Source organism: Onychostoma macrolepis, chromosome 10, assembly GCF_012432095.1.
Source record: "Onychostoma macrolepis isolate SWU-2019 chromosome 10, ASM1243209v1, whole genome shotgun sequence".
NCBI lineage: Eukaryota > Metazoa > Chordata > Actinopteri > Cypriniformes > Cyprinidae > Onychostoma > Onychostoma macrolepis.
This window is the reverse complement of record NC_081164.1, coordinates 19,609,159-19,630,163: the sequence shown is the minus strand read 5'-3', so window position 1 is coordinate 19,630,163 and position 21,005 is coordinate 19,609,159. Positions and strand designations below refer to the sequence as shown.

At 34.3% G+C, this 21,005-nt stretch overlaps 1 protein-coding gene and 1 long non-coding RNA gene across 6 annotated transcripts in view; both read right to left on the bottom strand.

Annotated features, from left to right (window-relative positions):
• The window catches only part of dscama (Down syndrome cell adhesion molecule a), an 89,903-nt gene extending 88,742 nt beyond the window's left edge, over positions 1 to 1,161 (bottom strand). Inside the window, 1 exon segment of the mRNA XM_058790142.1 lies at positions 548 to 1,161. Within this exon segment, the coding sequence (XP_058646125.1) occupies positions 548 to 590 (43 nt within the window). The 5' untranslated portion in view covers positions 591 to 1,161.
• A 2,190-nt stretch (positions 1,162 to 3,351) lies between these two features.
• Positions 3,352 to 19,168, bottom strand: LOC131548360 (uncharacterized). Of its 5 annotated transcripts, XR_009273131.1 has the most exons (9): positions 18,217 to 19,168; positions 17,272 to 17,417; positions 17,058 to 17,150; positions 13,133 to 13,203; positions 12,862 to 13,039; positions 7,852 to 7,962; positions 7,617 to 7,749; positions 6,301 to 6,341; positions 3,352 to 4,574 (listed from the first exon to the last, which is right to left on the bottom strand). It is a non-coding gene; the product is annotated as an uncharacterized LOC131548360 (long non-coding RNA). The 5 variants fall into 5 exon arrangements; XR_009273127.1 differs by having other exon boundaries at positions 12,862 to 13,203; XR_009273128.1 differs by having other exon boundaries at positions 12,862 to 13,203; positions 17,272 to 17,405.
• Between the last annotated feature and the right edge of the window lie 1,837 nt (positions 19,169 to 21,005).

Below are 21,005 nucleotides of genomic sequence, written 5' to 3'. Positions count from 1 at the left end.
CTTTAGTACTTTAATTTTCTCAAATTTAGTGCATTGTCTTTTTAAAAGTATATCAGCAGATCAATTTGTTATTCTAACGCTTAATACAAAAATTTGTCCAAGGTCATAATAAAATAAATAAAAGCAAAAAAAATTGTCACATCAAATCACATTTGGTCCAGATTCATATTTTTGACATTCCTGATGCACTGTTTGCATAATAATGCATGCATGTTTGTTTAGTATTATGAGCTGTGAAATGTAATAAAGTGACTAATCATAAAATGCTTATTAAGGAGTCTGGTTCCTTCTGAATTGCTTGCTCAAATTAATATGCTATATTTATAATGAACTGTTGGGGAAAAATTGCATGCACTTGAATGCATGATACATGCACTAAAATTATATTTGTAAACCTTATACACTAAAGGTGGTGTGAGACAAATTCAAATGGACCACAATGCATTATTTTTCAAGCATGCATAGATGCATTGCACTGTTAATTAATTTCCATGAAGTTACAGCCTGCATAATAATAGTGATAATAATAAAACAAAACACTACTCACCATTCAAAATGCACTGGAAAAAGATGATGGCCAATATCCACATGCCCCGCTCCTTTCAATCTCCAAACTAAGATTTTTCTTTGCCCACTGCACACTTTTCCTCCAGAAACAGCCGTTGCGCAGGAATATGGAGATCTGTACTTAGTAGTTCCAGCGGAAGGGATGCATACGAAGCGTGCGCTCCGGGGCTGATTGTCTCCGAGCTGAGATCCAGCTGTGGCGCGACACGGTGAGCGAGCGGCGGGCAGGTGCGATGCTGAGTCAGAGCGCACGCTTACTGAGGGCACTGCGCACAGGTGTAGCCGCGTGCGAGGGATAAAACCGCGGGAAAGTAAATCCACTCAATTATTAACGAGTCGAAATCATAGCGGAAACTTTTACGGAAAAGAAAGGAAAAGAACGAAAAAAAGAAAGGAAAAAGAAAAAGCTCTGAAACTCCAGCGCGGAAATGGATCGCGATGATGGCTGTTAGCTGTACTCAGAGCAACATCCCTCTTCACCACCTCGCACCGTCCAGCAGTCAGCAAGCACGCGCATCTTCCCCTGCTGCACTGATCACTCCAGAGCTCAGCATCAGCACCAGAGCATCACACAACACAACACCCCCCTCTCATTCTCTCTCTCTCTCTCTCTCTCTCACTCTCTCTCCTCTGCAGCCTTAAAGGTGCAGGGGTGCTGCTCTTAAAGAAAGAGTCCAAGCGCACCAAAAGCAACTCTAAGAAACCATGTGATCGTCTCGCGTATGCAACATATTAGGGCCACTTATGTGACGCTCATGTTTATTGGAAAATAATAATAATAATTAAAAAAATTAAAAATGCAAACCATATAAACGCGATTTTTTTTGTGAGTGTTTGGCAAGTAAAAAAGGTCTAGGTGGTGTAACTATCTGGTAAAAGAAAAAAAAGTCTCATTTAACGGAAGCCATTTTGTCATCATGTGACAAAAGAAAAGACTGCTTTAGACACTCATGACTGTGTCGTTAATATCAAATACTTTGACATGTTTATGAATAGTTACTCTGAAAAAAAAAAAAAAGTGTAGAAATTATCTTAACCAAGAAATTGCTAGTAAATTTCACCAATAAATACAAAAAAACAGCAATTCAGCACTGAACATTTGAACACTGAAATAGTTTTTCTTGTAAAACATACTCCAACAACAATTTTATTTTTATTTTTTTACAGTGTATGTTTTGTACAAGTAAAACTGAGTAACCAGAGAGAGTTTATAACTCATTAAAATTCATTAAATATAAAAAAATATTTTAAATATATTTGGAAAAAAATGTATTGCAGTACATGAATTCACGTTTCCACAGTGCATAAAGTTTTTTTTTTTTGCTTTTTTAAACATTTAAAAAAAAATTTAAATGATATGAGCTTTTTTCAAAAACTAATAAAACCAACATGACTGTAACTAGAACGCAAAACAAGCATGGTTTGAATTCGATTTTTAAAGCAATATCTCCTTTTTAATCATTTTATTATCTTTATTTGTCATCGATTCATTAGAAACTGCACATCATGCATATTTAAAGTGAACAATAAACCGCATGGAATGAAGGTAACAGTAACATCACAGTTGTGTATGACAACTTCCTCTAAATGAGCTTAATTGGTGGACATGAATTGATGCAATTTAATGTGGTTTGTGTTAGGATTCCGGACCCCCGAGGGCGTGTGAGTTTTTTTTTTTTTTTTTAAGCTGGCTTCATTAATTGACCTTGACAAATCAGAGCATTTGCCTCCTGCGCAGTGAGGCGTTGGGCCGACTCATTGCGTTTTCATGAAAAAACATTAACCTTTAATTAGATTTGAGTAGCCTATGTTCTATCTAATAATAACAGAGTATACTTGATGTTTTTGAACCACTGTATCTATATTCTATTAAAAATAAAGGAAATACACAAATGTGATATTTCTTTCTATTTTAAAAATAATGCTATTATAATTTTTAGTCCAGGAAACATTTCAGGATTCTCGGAGATTAAGGATGATGCTTGCATGCGTTTTAGTTCTGTTTTATGCATTATATTATTTTCTTTAGTAATATGTCACCTATTTTGTGCTTGTTTGTGCAACAACCTGATATTATTTGTATGCAGCAGTCTAGAATGATGCTTATAGACAGCATTTTTTAGTTTTGATTAAAGTTATGAATAAAGTTGATGTTTTGGAACCATATGCAATTAAAAATGAAGAAATAAAAATGACATTACTTAATAATAATAATAATAATAAGACAATAATGATACTTATATGTGTGTATATAAAAGTGTAGTAATAATATTAATGTTAATATTAAATAAAATAATAAATTATGTGATATTTGAATGTATTATTAACTAAATGATTAGTAATATAACAATAATAATATTTTAAGTATTATGTATTTATACACACACACATATACATATATGAAGACTTTATTTGCAAAAACAGATAACTCAATTTCTTTAAATTTTCAAAACTCATGTTTTTATGATGTAATCATGTTTTTATTGTTTTGTGTTAGTTAGCTGCATTTTCTGGTTATTTTTTAACCTAATCAAAATAACCCAACTGCAGTTTGATTGAGATTAATTGGAATGCACAATGATGATTTTTGAAAATTTTTAAAACCGGAGTTATCTGTTTTTGCAAATGTACTCTTCATATATATATATATATATATATATATACACACACACACACACACACACACAGACACACACACACACACACACACATAACATGATGATAAATTATCTTAAATTCATTTAAGATATTATATAAATTACATAAAATTTAATATGACACATATCATTTTAAATTACATTATTTATTAGTCAGTCTGTCCGAAATGCTTTATTCTGATTGGAAAATCACAGCAAATAATTTTAATGTCCAATAAAACCATAATAAACCATTGGCCCAGGCAACCTTTCATACTTGGCTGTGTTAGTTTCGCATCTGCCTTATCACATGCTCTCTTTCCTCTTTACAGTAAATTCTAATCATATTACAAAATCATTTCTATTTTTCCTGTATCCACTGATCTTCCATCTCCAGTGCGATTTGTAGACAAATTGCTCTTTTTCTTGCCTGCACAGGCTCTGCCAGTGGTGTTCAGATTCAGCACAGATCTGTGCATGCTGCAGAATACAGGAGCTGTCACTCGTCACTGCCAAAACCACAGCACATCATTAGACTCAGCCACCGCAACACGCTCGCTTATCCTCATACATTTACACAAATCCCCTCCACACACGCAACTTACTAGAAAGTCTGCTGTTACGATTAACTCAACAGGCGGCATGAAATATTCCACTGGCAAATAAAGACGAAAATCTGGGGCGGTTCGCATTTTAGGAATCAATCTCTTCTCAAACAGCCCTGTGATTTTTAAGGCGCCCGTATTGTTCCCGTTCACCGTGTCCGGTAGTGTTTTTTCCACGGCTGTCTTCACGTGAGCTGCACAACTCATTACATTCCCTCCACCCACCGCCCAGCACAACCTCTGCACCATTTACTGAATTACAGACCATCTTTCCCCCCCAGGATTCCCTTTCTATACGCACAGTTCTGTCTTATTTTTCCTTTTAAGACGTGTTTGTCACATTAATAACTGTCTACAACATTCATTCTGATTCTCTCCATGCATGAGCTGCTTCACTGCAGCATAACTGAGCTTCCACATGCACCGTAAGCTTGTCTGAAGCAGCCATTGATTCACAGAGCAGACAGGCTTATGTCACGAGACACCAAACACAGAAAAAGCCACGGTTTCCTTTGCTTTTGGAGCCAATAACAATGTTGGCGCTGGGTTCGCACAGCCCACACGAGACAGCCGCGGATGGTGCGGCGGGTTTAGCCGAGGGGAGTCGTGTTGGCTGCTATCACAGAGCAGATATCAGGGCGGCTCTCGCTGTTGTTTCTCAGGGGGCTAGTCATGTGCACCAGGCACGCCGAGGATGTTGTGTCCACGGATAGGCGTTGCCTATGGACACGTCTCCTGCGGTTCGCTCTCTCGGAGTGACTCCAGCCTAGAGGATGGGAGAGAACCTCAGGGAGCGGATAAAACAGAACAGCTAATTATGAGCAGGACAGGCAGTAGTCAGGAGGGATTCGGGATGATGTTTGCATGTGGTTTACTTTCGTAGACTGTTTTGTACCTTATAGCTCCTCTGTTTTCATGTTGATTGTAAATTATCATTAAAAGCAATACATTTTAGGCAATATGGATATCTAGGTGTTTTAATATTTCCTGGCTGCGAGAAACTGCAGACATCATGCAGTAAAATTCTAATTCAATTTAATTTTATGTAATAAAATGTTTGGTTTCATTTCATTTGAATTTAATTTAGTTTTAATTTAAATTAAATTCATTATTTTTCTTAATTTTTAGTTCTTCATAAATTTAATTTCATTTAAAAAATTACATTTAAAGTTTAAAAACTAAACGTTATACTATTAATAATTTTAATTAAAAAAAATTATATATTTGACTACTTATTATCCATAACATTCTATAGTTCTATATAACTTCAATTTAAATACAAAATTAAATTAAAATTACATTTATAAAATAAAGTATTCTATACATATATATATATATATATATATATATATATATATATATATATAAACTCTATAAATATACATTTCAGGATTTTGGATGATGTTAGCATGCGTTCTAATTTCGTAAATTGCATTATAACGTGGTTTTAAGCTCCTATTTTCCTTTAGATTGCAAGTTAATATTAAATGCAATGCATTTTATGGATGTATATTTATCCATATATTTGTATGGATCTCTAAATGCTTTAATATTTTCAGAAATTGTATGAATAAAGGAGTATTATTCTATAACATGTTACTATTCATTATCAGTAACGTTCAATAATTTTATATAAATTAAATTTAATAAAAAAATTATTTAACACTAAACTAAAATAAACATAAAAATTAATTAAATTAATTAAAAACAATTCAATTGAATTAAAAATTAATTTGATAGAATTAAAAAATAAAAATAAAAAAGGCCAGGAAACATTTCAGGATTCTCAGTTACACATTTCGTCCAATGTGGTGGAATATATTATCAATAATATTCTATAGTTCTATATAAATTTAATTTAATTTAAAAAAATAAAATAAAATATTAAACATTTTTAAAATTTCATTAAATGAAATAACATTTTATTTTTAACATTTAGAATAAAGAACAAAATTATCCAGGAAACATTTCAGGACTCTCAGGGATTTCTGATAACGTTTGCATGCGCTTTAGTTTTGTAAAATGTTTTATGCAGTAAAACATGCTCTTTAGTACCTTAGTTCCTATTCTATGCTTGTTCTGGAACAACACTAAACTTCTTAACGTGATATCATTTCTATGCAAGGGTCTAGGATGATGCTTTCGGACAGCATTTTTTAGTTTTGATACAAGTGTTTCCCATAAATTTGTATTTTCAGCAGATCTCTCGCTCTCCTTCACTAGCTTTTTTTTTTTTTTTTTGTTGACGTGGTTGATACCCATTACAGTTATGAATAGTCACTGTGTCTGGATGGTCCCTGGAGCTCTGGCTATATTCTGCCCTAACAAGCATTTCTGTGGCGGAGCATCAGCACCGGAGCTGCCGCTCTTGCAGCTGTTGGGCTGGAGAATCCCTTACAAAAGCACACATGCCTACAGCTCTCCCCGGACTCTACTCACATACTGCTTTATTTCATCTGGAATGTGGCTTCCAATAAATGACAGAATCTTACCGGATGTCCGGATGTTCCTCTGCATGGGGAATGGATGCTATCTATGCCAACAGAGAGAAAAAGAACAAAAGGAGTCAAAATTCCATCCAATCACCCAAGTAAAAATTTGTATAGCTAGAAGATTGAGAAATAAAAATATGTGTCTGTATTCACAGTATAAAATTTGAGAATCTAATAAATGAACTAATTTGCTAAACAGATACTATACATATAGAATACTTTTAAGAAATGTAATTTTCTAAATCTTTCTTATTCTAATTCTGTGACATATTTTTCCTCCTAAAAATGGATTTGGATTGTAAATTATCATTAAATGCGATACATTTTAGTCAGATCTCTGAATGTTTTAATATTTCCTGGCTGTCAGAATTTGCAAAAATCATGCAGTGATATTCTATAACATTTTACTATATATTATCATTTCTTTAATTAAGTGTTATTTAATTTAAACTGAATGTAATAAAATAAAGTATTAAATTAAAAATAAACAAGAAATTAAATGAGATTTAATTTTTTAAAAACAAGTAGTTCATCATTTCAAGATTCTCAGTTACAACACATAAATATATAAACAGTATATATATATATATATATATATATATATATATATATGGTTGCAATAATATTCTACAGTTTATATTCAATTTAATTTAATTTAATAAAACGTTTGCTTTTAATTTAATAACATTATTAAATTATAATACATTTAAATTAAAAATAAATTTAATTTAATAATTTATTAATTCAAATTAATATTTTTTCTTAATTTTTATTTTAAATTTCATTTTAAAAATTACATTTAAAATGTAAAAATTAAACTAAATAAAAAGAATTTAAAATAAATAAAAATTTGAATAAAGTAAAACATTTATTCTCAGTTACACTTTTAAGGAAAAAATAGCATCATAGACATTGAATTTTAATGAGATGCATGTCTTCTGAATAAAGAAAAGAAAAAAAATCATTCACAGACGACAGTAAATAATGGCTGCAGTCTGTACTTTTGAATGTTAAAGGCTGGTAATAACCAATATTATCTTATCACCGGCTTTCAGACACCAGAATATGATCAAACGCAGAATATATAACATACAAAATGACTTCTCTTCCACGTTCTTGTCACAAATGCTTAGGATTTGATGTCTGTTTGATTTCATTAATACCAGCAGCCGAGTGCTCATGTGAATGAGCTCGTTTTACAGGAGAGATCCTGCCTAATAAGGTAACTCCCATGAATCACTGGGAGCTAAATGAAACGGCGAATCTCTCCCACACAGGAGAATAAGCGCTTGATTGGGCTGAACAGTCTTAATGACCTGCTGTTGGGAATCCATGTATTGATCATATATATTGAATGCTCAGTGCAGCAGCGTCTTCATTCAGATGTCATCCTCCAGTGCAGCGCTGAATAAAACCACTTTGATATGTATAATGCATCTCTTCTGATCTCTGTTCAAAGGTAAATGTGAAAAAGGTCTGTTGTTCTGCAGGTTTATAATTATTGAAATTTGTATGATGATTTTGGGCGAGTGTGAATAAAGAAGTGCTGACCCTTTCCTTTATTGTGACACAGTAACCCCACCCTGCCTCATTGGCCACTGACCGCCACCCATCTGCCGGCCTGCTATTGGCTGTCCACACCGATCCACGCCCAGCAGGTCTCTACAGGCGCGATGCAATAAAACAGAGAGAAGGAGAGAAAGAATGAAAGGAGCCACTGAATGAAAGAGGCATTAAACAGCATCATAATATGTCATTGCAACTACAATTTCATTTTGTGACTCTACATTTCCACTACTATTTCAAATGACATTTAGCAAATAATACACTGAAATATAAATGTAAAATACTAATATTAATAATAAGAAAACAATAAGTGAAATAAGAAAATGTAGCAAACTGCTTAAATATTTAAGTTGTGGAACATGTTGCAGAGGTTTTAAAAAAAAAAAAAATAGTTCAGAAACACATTTCAGGATTCTGAAAAGTTTTTTTTTTTTTCAAATGTGGTGGAATACTTTAATATATATTATAAATAATATTTCATAATTCTATAGTATATACACTTAATTAAAAATAATAAAAATATAGTACATGTATATGTAATATATTAAATTGAATTAAAACAAAATATCCCCTTTATTACATTTAATTAAAGGAAATTCTATCATTTTTTTATAGAATAATGTAGACAAATAGTCCAGGAAACATTTCAGGATTCCTCACTTTTTAGGTAATTTTTCAGTGTCATGGACATTATTAAAATTAAAAATAAAAAAGTAAATCATGCTCAGTTGACTGTAAATAATGGTTGTGGTCTATTCTTTTAAATGGTATGTGCTAGTAATAACATATATATATATATATATATATATATATATATTTCAGAACATGATCAAAAGCAAATTATGTAACATAAAATTATTTCTGTTTCACATTCTTCCTTAAAATACTTAAGATTTGACATTTGTTTGCACATCAGAAGTAAGAAAAATGTTGTAAACAGCCATAATATTTTAAGATGTGAATACATAAGGGCACTATTATGTTGCAGAGGTTGATTTTTATTTAACAATATATATGTGACTCTGGAACACAAAACCAGTCATAAGGGTCAATTTTTTGAAATTGAGATTTATACATGAATAAATACTGAATAAATAAGCTTTCCATTGATGATGTTTGTTAGGATAGGACAATATTTGGCCGAGATACAACTGTTTGTTTGAAAATCTGGAATCTAAAGGGTGCAAAAAAAATCTAAATATTGAGAAAATCGCCTTTAAAGTTGTCCAAATGATGTTCTTAGCAACGCATATTACTAATGAAAAATTAAGTTTTGATATATTTACAGTAGGAAATTTACAAAATGTTTTCATGGAACATGATCTTTACTTAATATCCTATTGATTTTTGGCATAAAAGAAAAATCGATAATTTTGACGCATACAATTTATTGTTGGCTACTGCTACAAATATACCCATGTGACATATGACTGGTTTTGTGGTCCAGGGTCACATATTACCATAATAATCTTAACAGAGAGTGCAAATGAACAAATATTGAAAAAATATAAAAATAATTTCACACATTTACTAGAAATGTAACCTTCATAATGTTTACATGTTTTTTTTTTGTTTTTTTTTACCAAGTAGACAAATGTGTCAGGAAAGAGCATGCTTGAGATGAGATATGAGACAACTCTCATCCAACATATGCAAAACGTATGAAAACTGATAAATGTCTGTATTCAGGATTGGCTCTATTTAAATCTATTTAAAATTAGATATGTCTATTTAAAATTTCCACCAGAGTCATTTCTGCCAGAGAATAGCTACTATTAAAAACATTCTGCTGTGATGTTCGCGATTCCTTAATAATTTGTGAGTTTATGCTGAATTTTTGAGCAGGAGACAGACTGACAGAGGACTGAGCTCACAGGCAGCTGCTGTCGGGCTTGACTCTGCACAGTAATCAAAGCCTGATTGTTACTCTCACAGCCGTACAACACATCTGAGTCAACTTCTGACAAAACCCTCACACAGGCTTACTGTGTTGCTTAGTAACCAAAGCACATGGCTGACCTTATATGTGTGGTCATAAAAATGTATGAAGTTCTTTTATTTATTTATTTCTTGATTTTGTTTCATTCCCTATCTCACTTTCTGCAGATGGAGCGTCTCACCAGTAGCAGAATCACTGTGTGCAGATCATTATTGTTCAATTATATTTTTAAATATTTATAATTTAATAGTATAGCTGATTTTTTTTACTTCTAATTTGAACACAAACATAATATAATATTAAATTATATATATATATATATATATATATAATATAAATATATATATACACAGTCATGGCCAAAAATATCGGCACCCTTGGTAAATATGATCTAAATTAATCTGCATTGTTATTCCTTTTGATCTTTTATTTACAAAAATCACAAAAATCTAACCTTTCATCGGATAATAAGAATTTAAAATGGGGGCAAATTTATGAAATAAATGTTTTTCTCTAATACACATTGGCCACAATTAACGGCACCCTTTTATTCAGTACTTTTTGAAACCTCCATTTGCCAGTTTAACAGCTCAATATTTTCTCCTATAATGCCTGATGAGGTTAGAGAACACCTGACAAGAGATCAGAGACCATTCCTTCATCCAGAATCACTCCAGACCCTTTAGATTCCCAGCTCCATGTTGGTGCTTCTTCTCTTCAGTTCACCACTCATTTTCTACAGGGTTCAGGTCAGAGGACTGGAATGGCCAGCAGAAGCTTGGTTTTGTGCTCAGTGACCCATTTTTGTGTTGTTTTTGAGGTTTGTGTTTGGATTATTGTCCGGTTGGAAGATCCAAACATGGCCCATTATAAGATTTCTAACAGAGTCAGTCTCTTATTGATTTTTTATCTGTTGGTATTTGATAGAATCCATGATGCCATGTGTCTAAACAAGATGTCCAGGACCTCCAGCAGAAATATAGGCCCACAACATCAAAAATACAGCAGTATATTTCATTGTACACATGGGGTACTTTTTATCCCTGTGTTCACCAAACCCATCTCGAGTGTTTGCTGCTAAAAAGCTCATTTTTTAGTTTCATCTGACCATAGAAGCCAGTCCTATTTGAAGTTCCAGTCGTGTCTGATAACTGAGTATGCTGGAGTTTGTTTTTGGATGAGCGAGGAGAATTTTTCTTGAAACCCTCCCAAACAACATGTGGTGATGTAGGTGTTGTTTGACTTTTTTTTAAAAAAGGTTTTCTGACCTCGAGACTCAACTATTTTATGCAATTCTCCAGCTGTGGTCCTTGGAGAGTCTTTAGCCACTCAAACTCTCCTTCTCACCGTGCATTAGGACCATGTAGACACACGTCCTCTTCCAGGCAGTTTCGTAACATGTTATGTTGATTGGAAATTCTTAATTATTGCCCTGATGGTGGAAATGGGAATTTTTACTGCTCTAGCTCTTTTCTTAAAGCCACTTCACTAATTTGTGAAGCTCAATTATCTTTTGCTGCACATCAGAAATATATTCTTTGGTTTTTCTCATTGTGATGGATGATTAATTTGAAATTTGGCCTTTGTTTTGTTTTCCCTCCTATTTATTTTTCTGTGAAACAGGATGCCATGGCTGGATAATTTCATGTTCATAATCACCCTGGAGTGCTCAAAACTGTGAATATGACTCGGAATATACTTCAGAGATATTTTACTCATAAGAATTTCTAGGGGTGCCAATAATTGTGTCCAACGTGTATTAGAGAAAAACAATTATTTCATAATGATATTTCCCCCCATTTTAAATTCTTATTAACCAATGAAAGGTTAGATTTTTGTGAATTTTTTTAAATAAAAGATCAAAAGAATTAACAATGCAGATAAATTTTCACAGCCTTCTTTGATCATATTTACCAAGGGTGCCGATATTTTTGGCCATGACTGTATATTGATATATGCATGTATATATGTGCGCGTGTATGCAATATATAATTAAAATAAAAGCGTGTAATTAAAATATATATTAATATATATTAAGGGGAAGTCGTGGCCTAATGGTTAGAGAGTCGGACTCGTAATCCAAAGGTTGCAAGTTCGAGTCTCGGGCCTGCAGGAATTGTAGGTGGGGGGAGTGAATGTACAGCGCTCTCTCCACTTCAATACCACAACTGCAAGGCACCGAACCCCCAACTGCTCCCCGGGTGCCGCAGCATAAATGGCTGCCCACTGCTCTGGGTGTCTGTTCACGGTGTGTGTGTTCACTGCTGTGTGTGTGTGCACTTTGGATGGGTTAAATGCAGAGCACAAATTCCGAGTATGGGTCACCTCAATGTATGTCACGTCACTTTCACTTTCAAATATTATTGTGTTAGTTATTTCTTAATTTCCAAGTTTTTATTTGTAAACCATACAAGTAATATAACCAATTTTCCAAAAAATAATTATATTCTGCTGTATATATAGAAAGAAAAATGAATAATTTGTTGTTTATAAAGTGTTTCACTAAAATAAATAAATTTAAATTGTTAAAAAAAAAAAAGGATTTCTATTGTAAATAAAGGCATCCAATGTTTTCAACAATGATAAAAATAATAATAAAAAAAATGTTTCTTGAGCAGCAAGTCAGCTTATTAGAATGATTTGTGAAGGATCATATGACACTGAAGATTGCAGCTGCTAAAAATTCAGTATTGCATTACAGGAATAAATTAAATTTTAAAAATATTACAATAGACAACTTATTTTAAATTGTAAAAGTATTTCTCAATATTAATGTTTTGACTGTTTTTTTATTTTTTAAAAATGCAACCTTGGTGAGCATAAGAAACTTAAAAGCATAAAAGAAAAATTGTATAAAATCTATCAAACTATCAATCTGCATGTGTGTATTTTATATTTATATATATTAATGTTTATATATTTTTTAATGTTTTTAAGGGAAGTCTCTCTCTCTCTGTTTCTCTACTACTACTTTTACATAATGTATACTTTTGCAAGGTTAGGAAAAGTTCAGTAGTAAATACTGAACAGAGAGTGCCTTTCTATTTCACACTTACATTGCAAAACTCATCCTGTCCGCAGAACTGCCGGCCCATGGCTGTGTTTAAGGCCAGCAGCAGCTGAGAAGATCAGCGGGACATTCCCCCCCCCCGTCTGTCCCACAGGACACACAGATGTTGGGCTGGCTGTCTGCACAGCTGTAGGCCTGCCACGCACCACGGAACCTGCAACTGTCTGACGGAGAGACGGCAGGTTGGCACAGATGGCGTGGAGGTGTACCGAGGGCTGGAGGGAGTGAGCTGGCAATGGAAATAGAAGGGCAGGTACCAACATATCCTCCATCTGGACTCATCACTGGAGAACAGCCACGGGACGTTAACATCGCTGCGGCTGAAGACCTGTCAACATGACAGACAGATGAATGTACAGAGCTGCGTTTCGTACGTGCTGCTGAGAGCAGACAGTCTCTGCTGTGAACTTGAGTAGAAGAAATAATGCTCCAATTATCCTTGTGAACATCATAATGTGCTGCACAATTTGTGATTTTTCTGTTTGGTTGCATACTTAATGGACAAATAAAATAAAAGATAATTTGTAAAAAATAAATAAATAAATAAAATAATAATAAAAAATAATAAGTAAAATAAAACTTGTAAACTAAAACGATGTAAAGCAGTAGCCCAACAAATTTGTTCTGCATACTGCAATTTCTGATTGCAGACTTTATTATAACTCTTTAGTATTATTGTTATTATATATTATATAAATTAGAACAAAATAATAATAAAAATATTTTAATTATTAATGTTATTACATGTTTTATATTATATAATTATATAAAGCAAATAAAAATTAACATCAAACAACTAGACAAAAAAACTGCAAAGCACAACTAATTTGCTCTTGAAAGAGCTTGATTCATTTTCAGGTTTCTAATTACATACTTTAGTGATATTATATATTATATAATTATTAGTGCTGTCAAACAATTAATCACATCCAAAATTGTTTTTGTTCACATAGTATATGTGTGTGTACTGTGTATATTTATTATGTATATATATATATATATATATATATATATATATATATATATATATATATATATAAATACACATCCATGCATGTATACATTTAAGAAAAATATATGTTTATATATTAATGTCAGTCCTCTGTCCTGTGTGTCTTGAGTTCCTGCCTCTTGTGTCCTTATTTGGTCATGTTCCTGTCCTTGTTCAGTGTGATTATTAGTTCATTCTTGTCCAGCTGTGTTTGTCTAATTATGTCTAATTATCATGTGTATTTAGTTCCTGCCTGTTTAGTTAGCTTTTGTCTGGTCTACTCATTACTCCCCGGTGTTCCTGTGTGTCCCAGCCTTGCCTCGTCTTGCCCTGTCTGTTTTGGATTTATTAAAGACTATATTTTGAGTTATCCTCGTCTCCTCGTTCCTCCCTGCTGTGTGCACCGTGACAGAAGACCAGACCAACAAAGTAAGCGATGCCCCTTCACCTCGTTTTGTTTTTCGTTTTGGAATGTTTTTATTGTTTGTTTCCCTGTCTGCAAGGAAGTTGCCGCTCGTCATCACACCGTAGCCCACGGCAAGTCGGCGTGGGAGTTCGGGATCGTCGCGAGTGCTGCGAGTCCGTTGGCCGCGGCTCCTCAAGTCTGTCGCCATCCGCGGCTCCCTCAAGCCCACCGTTCGCGGGGATATCATCGCCGCCGTCTGTCGTCTGTGGCTGACTCTTGTCTTGTCCCGTGGATCCAGTCCACACATCACGGCCAGGAGTGCCGTTTTTAAGTCTTGTCGTGCCCACAGGAGCAGTTTTAACCCAGTCATGTCTGGTCAGTCAGTCAAAGTCCACGGAGACTCGTCGAGGGCAGACGGCTCCTCTAGTCGTGGCCAGTCGCGGAAGTGGAAGCGGTTGCTGAGGGACCCTGTGAGGGCCCCTGACTCCTTGTCATGCCCAGAAGAAGCCTCAGCTTCCAAGCTAGCCCAGGAGGGCTTCCTGTTCCTGTGGGCTATCGTGTTCCTGTATGTTGAGCCCTGGTGGGCTGTCCTGTCCTGTCTGTTTGGCCCCGGAGTGCTCCTGATACCCCCTATCTGCCCCATGGAATTTTTTTGGGGGGGTAGTAAGGCTCCGGCTGTGGTGGCTGGGGCGAGGGAGGAGGCCACGGCCACGAAGACCACCTGCCATGGCCTCCAGAGCTCCCAGCTCCGCCTTGGCCCGTTCTGTCTGTTCCGCTCTGAAGGTTCCCGTCCTGTCTTCCTGTCCATGTCTGTCCTGAGGGGCCTCCAGAGTGCCCACCCCATGTCAGTCCTCTGTCGTGTGTGTCCTTATTTGGTCATGTTCCTGTCCTTGTTCAGTGTGATTATTAGTTAATTCTTGTCCAACTGTGTTTGTCTAATTATCATGTGTATTTAGTTCCTGCCTGTTTAGTTATGGCACTTTTCCACTGCGTGGTACGACACTGCTCGGCACGATTCAGAACGGCACGGCTCAGTTCAGCTTGGTTTGCGTTTCCACTGCAGTTTAGTACCTCTTTAGAGTGGGCGGGATTATTCACTTTGTCGTTATAGTTGCGCCGCCTCTACTGCCGTGACTCCTGAAAAACTTTTTCATTCTGCATCGCTCCATCAAGCTCTCACTGGATTCGCTCCTCGGCTATCAATGAGAGGACGGTCTGTACTTCCTCAACAGACAACGAAACAGTCATTTTTCGGTTGTTAAAAGAAAGGTGCGCTCATTCAAAACAGTCGCGTTCGATCTTTCGCTGGCTGTGCTGATTTAAATCTAGCGGGTCTGTTGTGTCTCGTGCTGCAAGTTCAATGATGCAGGCAGTGACGATTTTCTCCAGCCAATCAGTGATCAGCAGAGTTTACACGTCATGTTTTGGTAACGGTGCGGTTCGCTTGGAACCTCGCCCGAGGTGGTACTAAAAAAAGTACCAGGTACTGTACCCAGTGGAAAATCCCACAAAAGTGAGCCGTACTGAACCGTACCATGCAGTGGAAAAGCGCCACTAGATTTTGTCTGGTCTACTCGTTACTCCCCGGGGTTCCTGTGTGTCCCAGCCTTGCCTTGTCTTGCCCTGTCTGTTTTGGATTTATTAAAGACTGTATTTTGAGTTATCCTCGTCTCCTCGTTCCTCCCTGCTGTGTGCACTGTGACAATTAAATATATTTATATATAATATAAATTATATGAATATAAATATATACATGTAAATATTTTCAAAATATATATGGTATGTGTGTGTATTTATATATATATAATATGCACAGTACACACATTATGTAAATAAAAACTTTTATTTTGGATGTGATTAGTCGTTTGAGAGCACTAATAATTATATAAATTAAAAAATATTAAATTATCTTTATTATTGTTATATAATTATATAAATAAGATATTAATTAATAAAATTCAATTAAATAATAAGACAAAGCAGAAGCACAACCAATTTGCTTTTAAGAGTTTGAATTTATATTGCAATTCCTGACTGCAGACTTTAGGATTTTTATTATATAATTAGACTGGAATTTCTGACACGTTAGTATTTTGGGAAATCAAAGTAAAGTATGAGACATTAATGAGACATTTTCTTAAATTCTAGAGGAGATGCATGTCAAATTATTGAATCTATTTCTCAGGAGAAACATCGACTTAAGCAAAAGTCTCACATTCTCTCCATTTTAATCTCATTGCTGACAGTGAGATTGAAGAGCTCTTGTACGACTTTTCTTTCTCACAGAAACACTGGGAGAGTGAGACTGACATGCACCACCACAGCTTTTCCTCTGATCCAAAACCAGATTTATCTTTCCTTTCATCTTAAAGCAACACAGACGGACTTCAGCTCAACATTAAAGGCAATTCAAATCCAAGCTGGTCTCTCTAAAGGCAGGAAATTACATTTTGCAACAGAAAGTCTATTGTTCTATATAGTCCTAGAAAGCTTTCAGGTGTTTGCAGCTGAATATACTGCATTGTATTCAATGCTGGCAATGCTAATAGAAGCCAAACCTTTAAGACAGGCATTATGGGTTTAATGACACCCTGTTGAATGTATTTTGGGATGCTTGTTGATGAAGATAGTGTAATTTGAAAGCAAGGTGATAGAAAATTCTAGCAAATCAGCTCTAATTTAAATTTTAAAGGTCATTTCCGTGGCGGTTACACATGCCCGGCTGTAGCTCAGTGTAAATATGCAATGCAGTTTTGGTAACAAGATTTTCTTGTTATTTATTTACCTCTCAATTTAATTCACAATCCATGCTGTTCGGTTCAGTAGGCCATAAAATGAGTTGTTGTTTCATTAATGGGAAATAAAAGATGATTGCATCCTAGAGAAAAAAACAAAAATGAAACACTAATTGTGTTATTCTACAACTGTCTCAATTTATTTGCCTCAATTACGATGTATCACATAAAACATCGAATTAAAGAAATGAGACGAGGACCGACCGTCAGTGTGCAGCGCTGGTTTATTACTGTGGCTGGAGCCCAGAGAAGCTGGAGACTTCATTCACCATCAGAGAAGGTGTCAATCACTCCTGTAGAGGACATGCTTTACTGCTGCCCGAGGGCTCCTGTGTGACCTAAATACAAAACTGTCAACAGAAAGACTGACCAACACAGAACAAGCTGAAGAGAATCGCAGAGAATATTCTGTCTTGGATTATCCAATGCATACACTTCTATTTATACAGCATACAGGAGAACTAAAATGTGATCACTGCTACTTATACCAGGTTCCAAGGCATGTATACATATATATATATATATATATATATATGTAAAATAACAATATATATATATATATATATATTACATCAAAACTGTTGTCAAAAATGGTATATGAATACTAAGATGATGTATATAAAATCCTGAAAAAAAAGCTTGAAACCTCTTTGCAAAATAATAAATATGTTAAATCAAAACTTTTGTCAATGTATATTAAGATTAATAGTATATGAATACTAAGATTAATAATCACATGTGTTATGACTCAAATATGAAATCCTGGGAAACAAGATTAAAAAACTTTATTTTAAGGTGTCCTTGTTACACGTTACAGGTACTTACTATAGTATTAGCACAAAATTATGCATAATTACATGCATAAACCCTAAACCAAACTCTAATCCTATTCCTAAACCTAACCATATAGTAAGTACATGATGTTAATTAATAATACTCAGTAATTAAATGTATAATTACACTGTAACAAGGACACCTTAAAATAATGGACATGTCAAAAATGGTATATAAACACAAATTTTATATATATATATATATATATATATATATATATATATATATATATATATATATATATATTTATATATAAAACCGTGAAAAACAAGTCTGAAACCTCTTTGTAAAATAATAAATCAAATGTGTACTTACATCATGTATTGAAAGTGTACAGAAAATCTTTCTCGATGGTTATTAAATCAAAACTGCTGTCAAAATGGCATAAATTACTGAGTTTACAGGACTTGGCACATGCGTTATGAATAATGTTTTATGATTTCTCTATTTACTTATTGAACTATTAATAGCCTAGTATTTGTTTTGAGGGTTTTGCACTGAAGTACTGAACTAAAACATCTTCAAACATGCTTTTCCAGCCATTCTGTAGCAATATCGACTAAAAACACTTTGTTATGCTTACTAATGATTCCTTAATTAGCTTGATTTATCATACTTAATCTTATTTTCAAGCAGACCTGTGAGAGAAAATGAAGGGAACCCCCACAAACACCGATCTGAGGCGGTTTGTTTATCCTGACAGTCCGTGACGCCGCCTGCTGTTTGTCAGGAGAACTGCATAAACACACTAGCGCATCGCACACTTTTCGCTTTTATTATTTCGTTTTAGCATCTACAATGCAGTATGTAAAAATCTCTACAGTTTGCGATTAAAATCAACTTAATATTACATTTAAAAAAGTATCCCGGTTAGGCTATAACTAGAAAATATTTTATTTTAGCTACAGACGTTTTCAAATCATAAGTAGCCTATTTTAGAATTCATCACACGTTAAAGACGCAGAGTAAAAAGAAAAAGAAAAAAGAAAAGAAAGCAACATAAATATGAATCTATCATTTGACATTCCCTATATACAGAAATAATTTGATGTCAGCAGGTAGTGTTCCTCTAATAAGCCTAATAATGTTCGTGTTGCTGAGGTGAGCTGATAGTTGATGCTATTAGCTGAACTTAAAAGCAGCACAGACTGCTGATGTTCAGTAGAATCGCACACAGCAGCACAGGGAATCTATGAACGCTGATGTATGACATCGACCTCAAGAACAGAGAGAGAGAGAGAGAGAGACTAAACCTATAACTGCCCAGTAACAAGCTCTCCCCCCTCATTGGCTGCAGAGACAAGTGTATTTGATCAGGCCCTCAGACTAAATGACACACTCTGTTTGATCGGCAGACACTAAACCTCATGTGAGAGCCAAAGGAAGACCTCAGCATCTGTCCTGTCTGAAGAATCTGTGCCCTGCTCACACCTGGGTGACTGTCTAAAGGGATGCTGCACAAAAAAAAAAAATGAAGATTTAGTCATTATGTAGCCTACTCCCAAACCCTGTCTTCCCTGTAACAGAAGAATATGTAAGGCATTGTTTTTTTGTTTACCATAGAATACAATCCTCATGCCTTGTAGTCACATTTAGCAGATTAAAGCTGATCACTAATATAAGCTAGTTTACATTACAAGCAAGTATTACAAAACAGCAGCATAACACTGGTTTATCTGACTTGTGCACTTTACAGTCTTCTGAGGACACAATATGATTGAAAATAAGCTATTAAATCTCTTTTATATATGGTGAGACATTACAGTAGGCTTTATGTCAGTTAAGTCAAACATTACTGGTTCTTTGGCATCTTCTGACTGATTGACATTGATATCAAAGCTGCAGTTTGATGATTTGGTCCCACTTTATATTAGGTGGTCTTAACTACTATGTACTTACATTTAAATTAATAATTTGGTACAATGCACTTATTGTGTATATACATGTGTTTACATTGTACTTCTATTTTTAAAAATACCTATATGTAATTACATCTGTAATTAATTTCTGTAATTATCTTTATAATTACACTGTTGACCCATCCCTTACACCTTAACCCACCCTTAAACCTACCCATACCACCAAAGCTGTCCCTAACCTTACCCGTATCCCACCTCAAAGCAGCAAAAGTGTTTTGCAATACAATATGAAAACAATAAGTACATTGTACTTATTTTTTATGTAAGTAAATAGTAGTTAAGGCCACCTAATATAAAGTGTGACCGATGATTTTTATAGTACATTTATGGTCCTTTTATCATTTGTGGAGCTTGATTGCACCTTCATTGTACAGAAATATTTAGGCAATACATCTATGAAATATATTTTGTTTGTGACACAAGGTGTGTAAATAATTTCTGTTTTTAGCCTTTAACTTTACCTGATGCACTTAGTAGATAAGTAGATAAGACAAACAAAACAAAAAAACAATTAAATTAATAATAGTAATTTATTTATATATAAATAAAAACAGCATATAATAATGCAATGCAAAATAAAATTAATTTACATTAAAAATCCATTTGACATTGTTAAAATGGTTTGAATTAGTTGCTCTTCTCAAATTGAAACTAAACAAAAAACCAAACCAAAAAATAAATAAATAAATAAATGAATAATAATTTATTAATATATAAATAAAAACAGCATATAATAATGCAATGCAAAATAAAATTAATTTACATTAAAAATTCATTTGACATTGTTCAAATGGTTTTTCCCCCTATTTTCCTATCATTTACTATCTGAATAAAAACATTTCCTGGACAATAATATATCCTTTAAAATCTCATTCATTCATTCATTATCATAACTAAGCTCTCCTACAGCCCGAGTCAGGCCAGAGCGGGCTAAATCAGCATGACATTTTGGGGTTCATGGACCTCTCAGCATATTTACCCCGGTAGAAAAAATAAAATAAAATTCACGGGAAGCAGGTTTGTTTGTCAACACACGGTGGGTTCCCTGCCAACACTTCCCTCTCACAGAGACCGAGAATAAAGCTGAAGATGAAATGGGTTCCCAGGCTGCCGTGTAATTGCGCAGCCCTTATGTTGAACCCCTTGAGCATTCATTCAAATGAGGCCGTAATTGCCACATCTGTT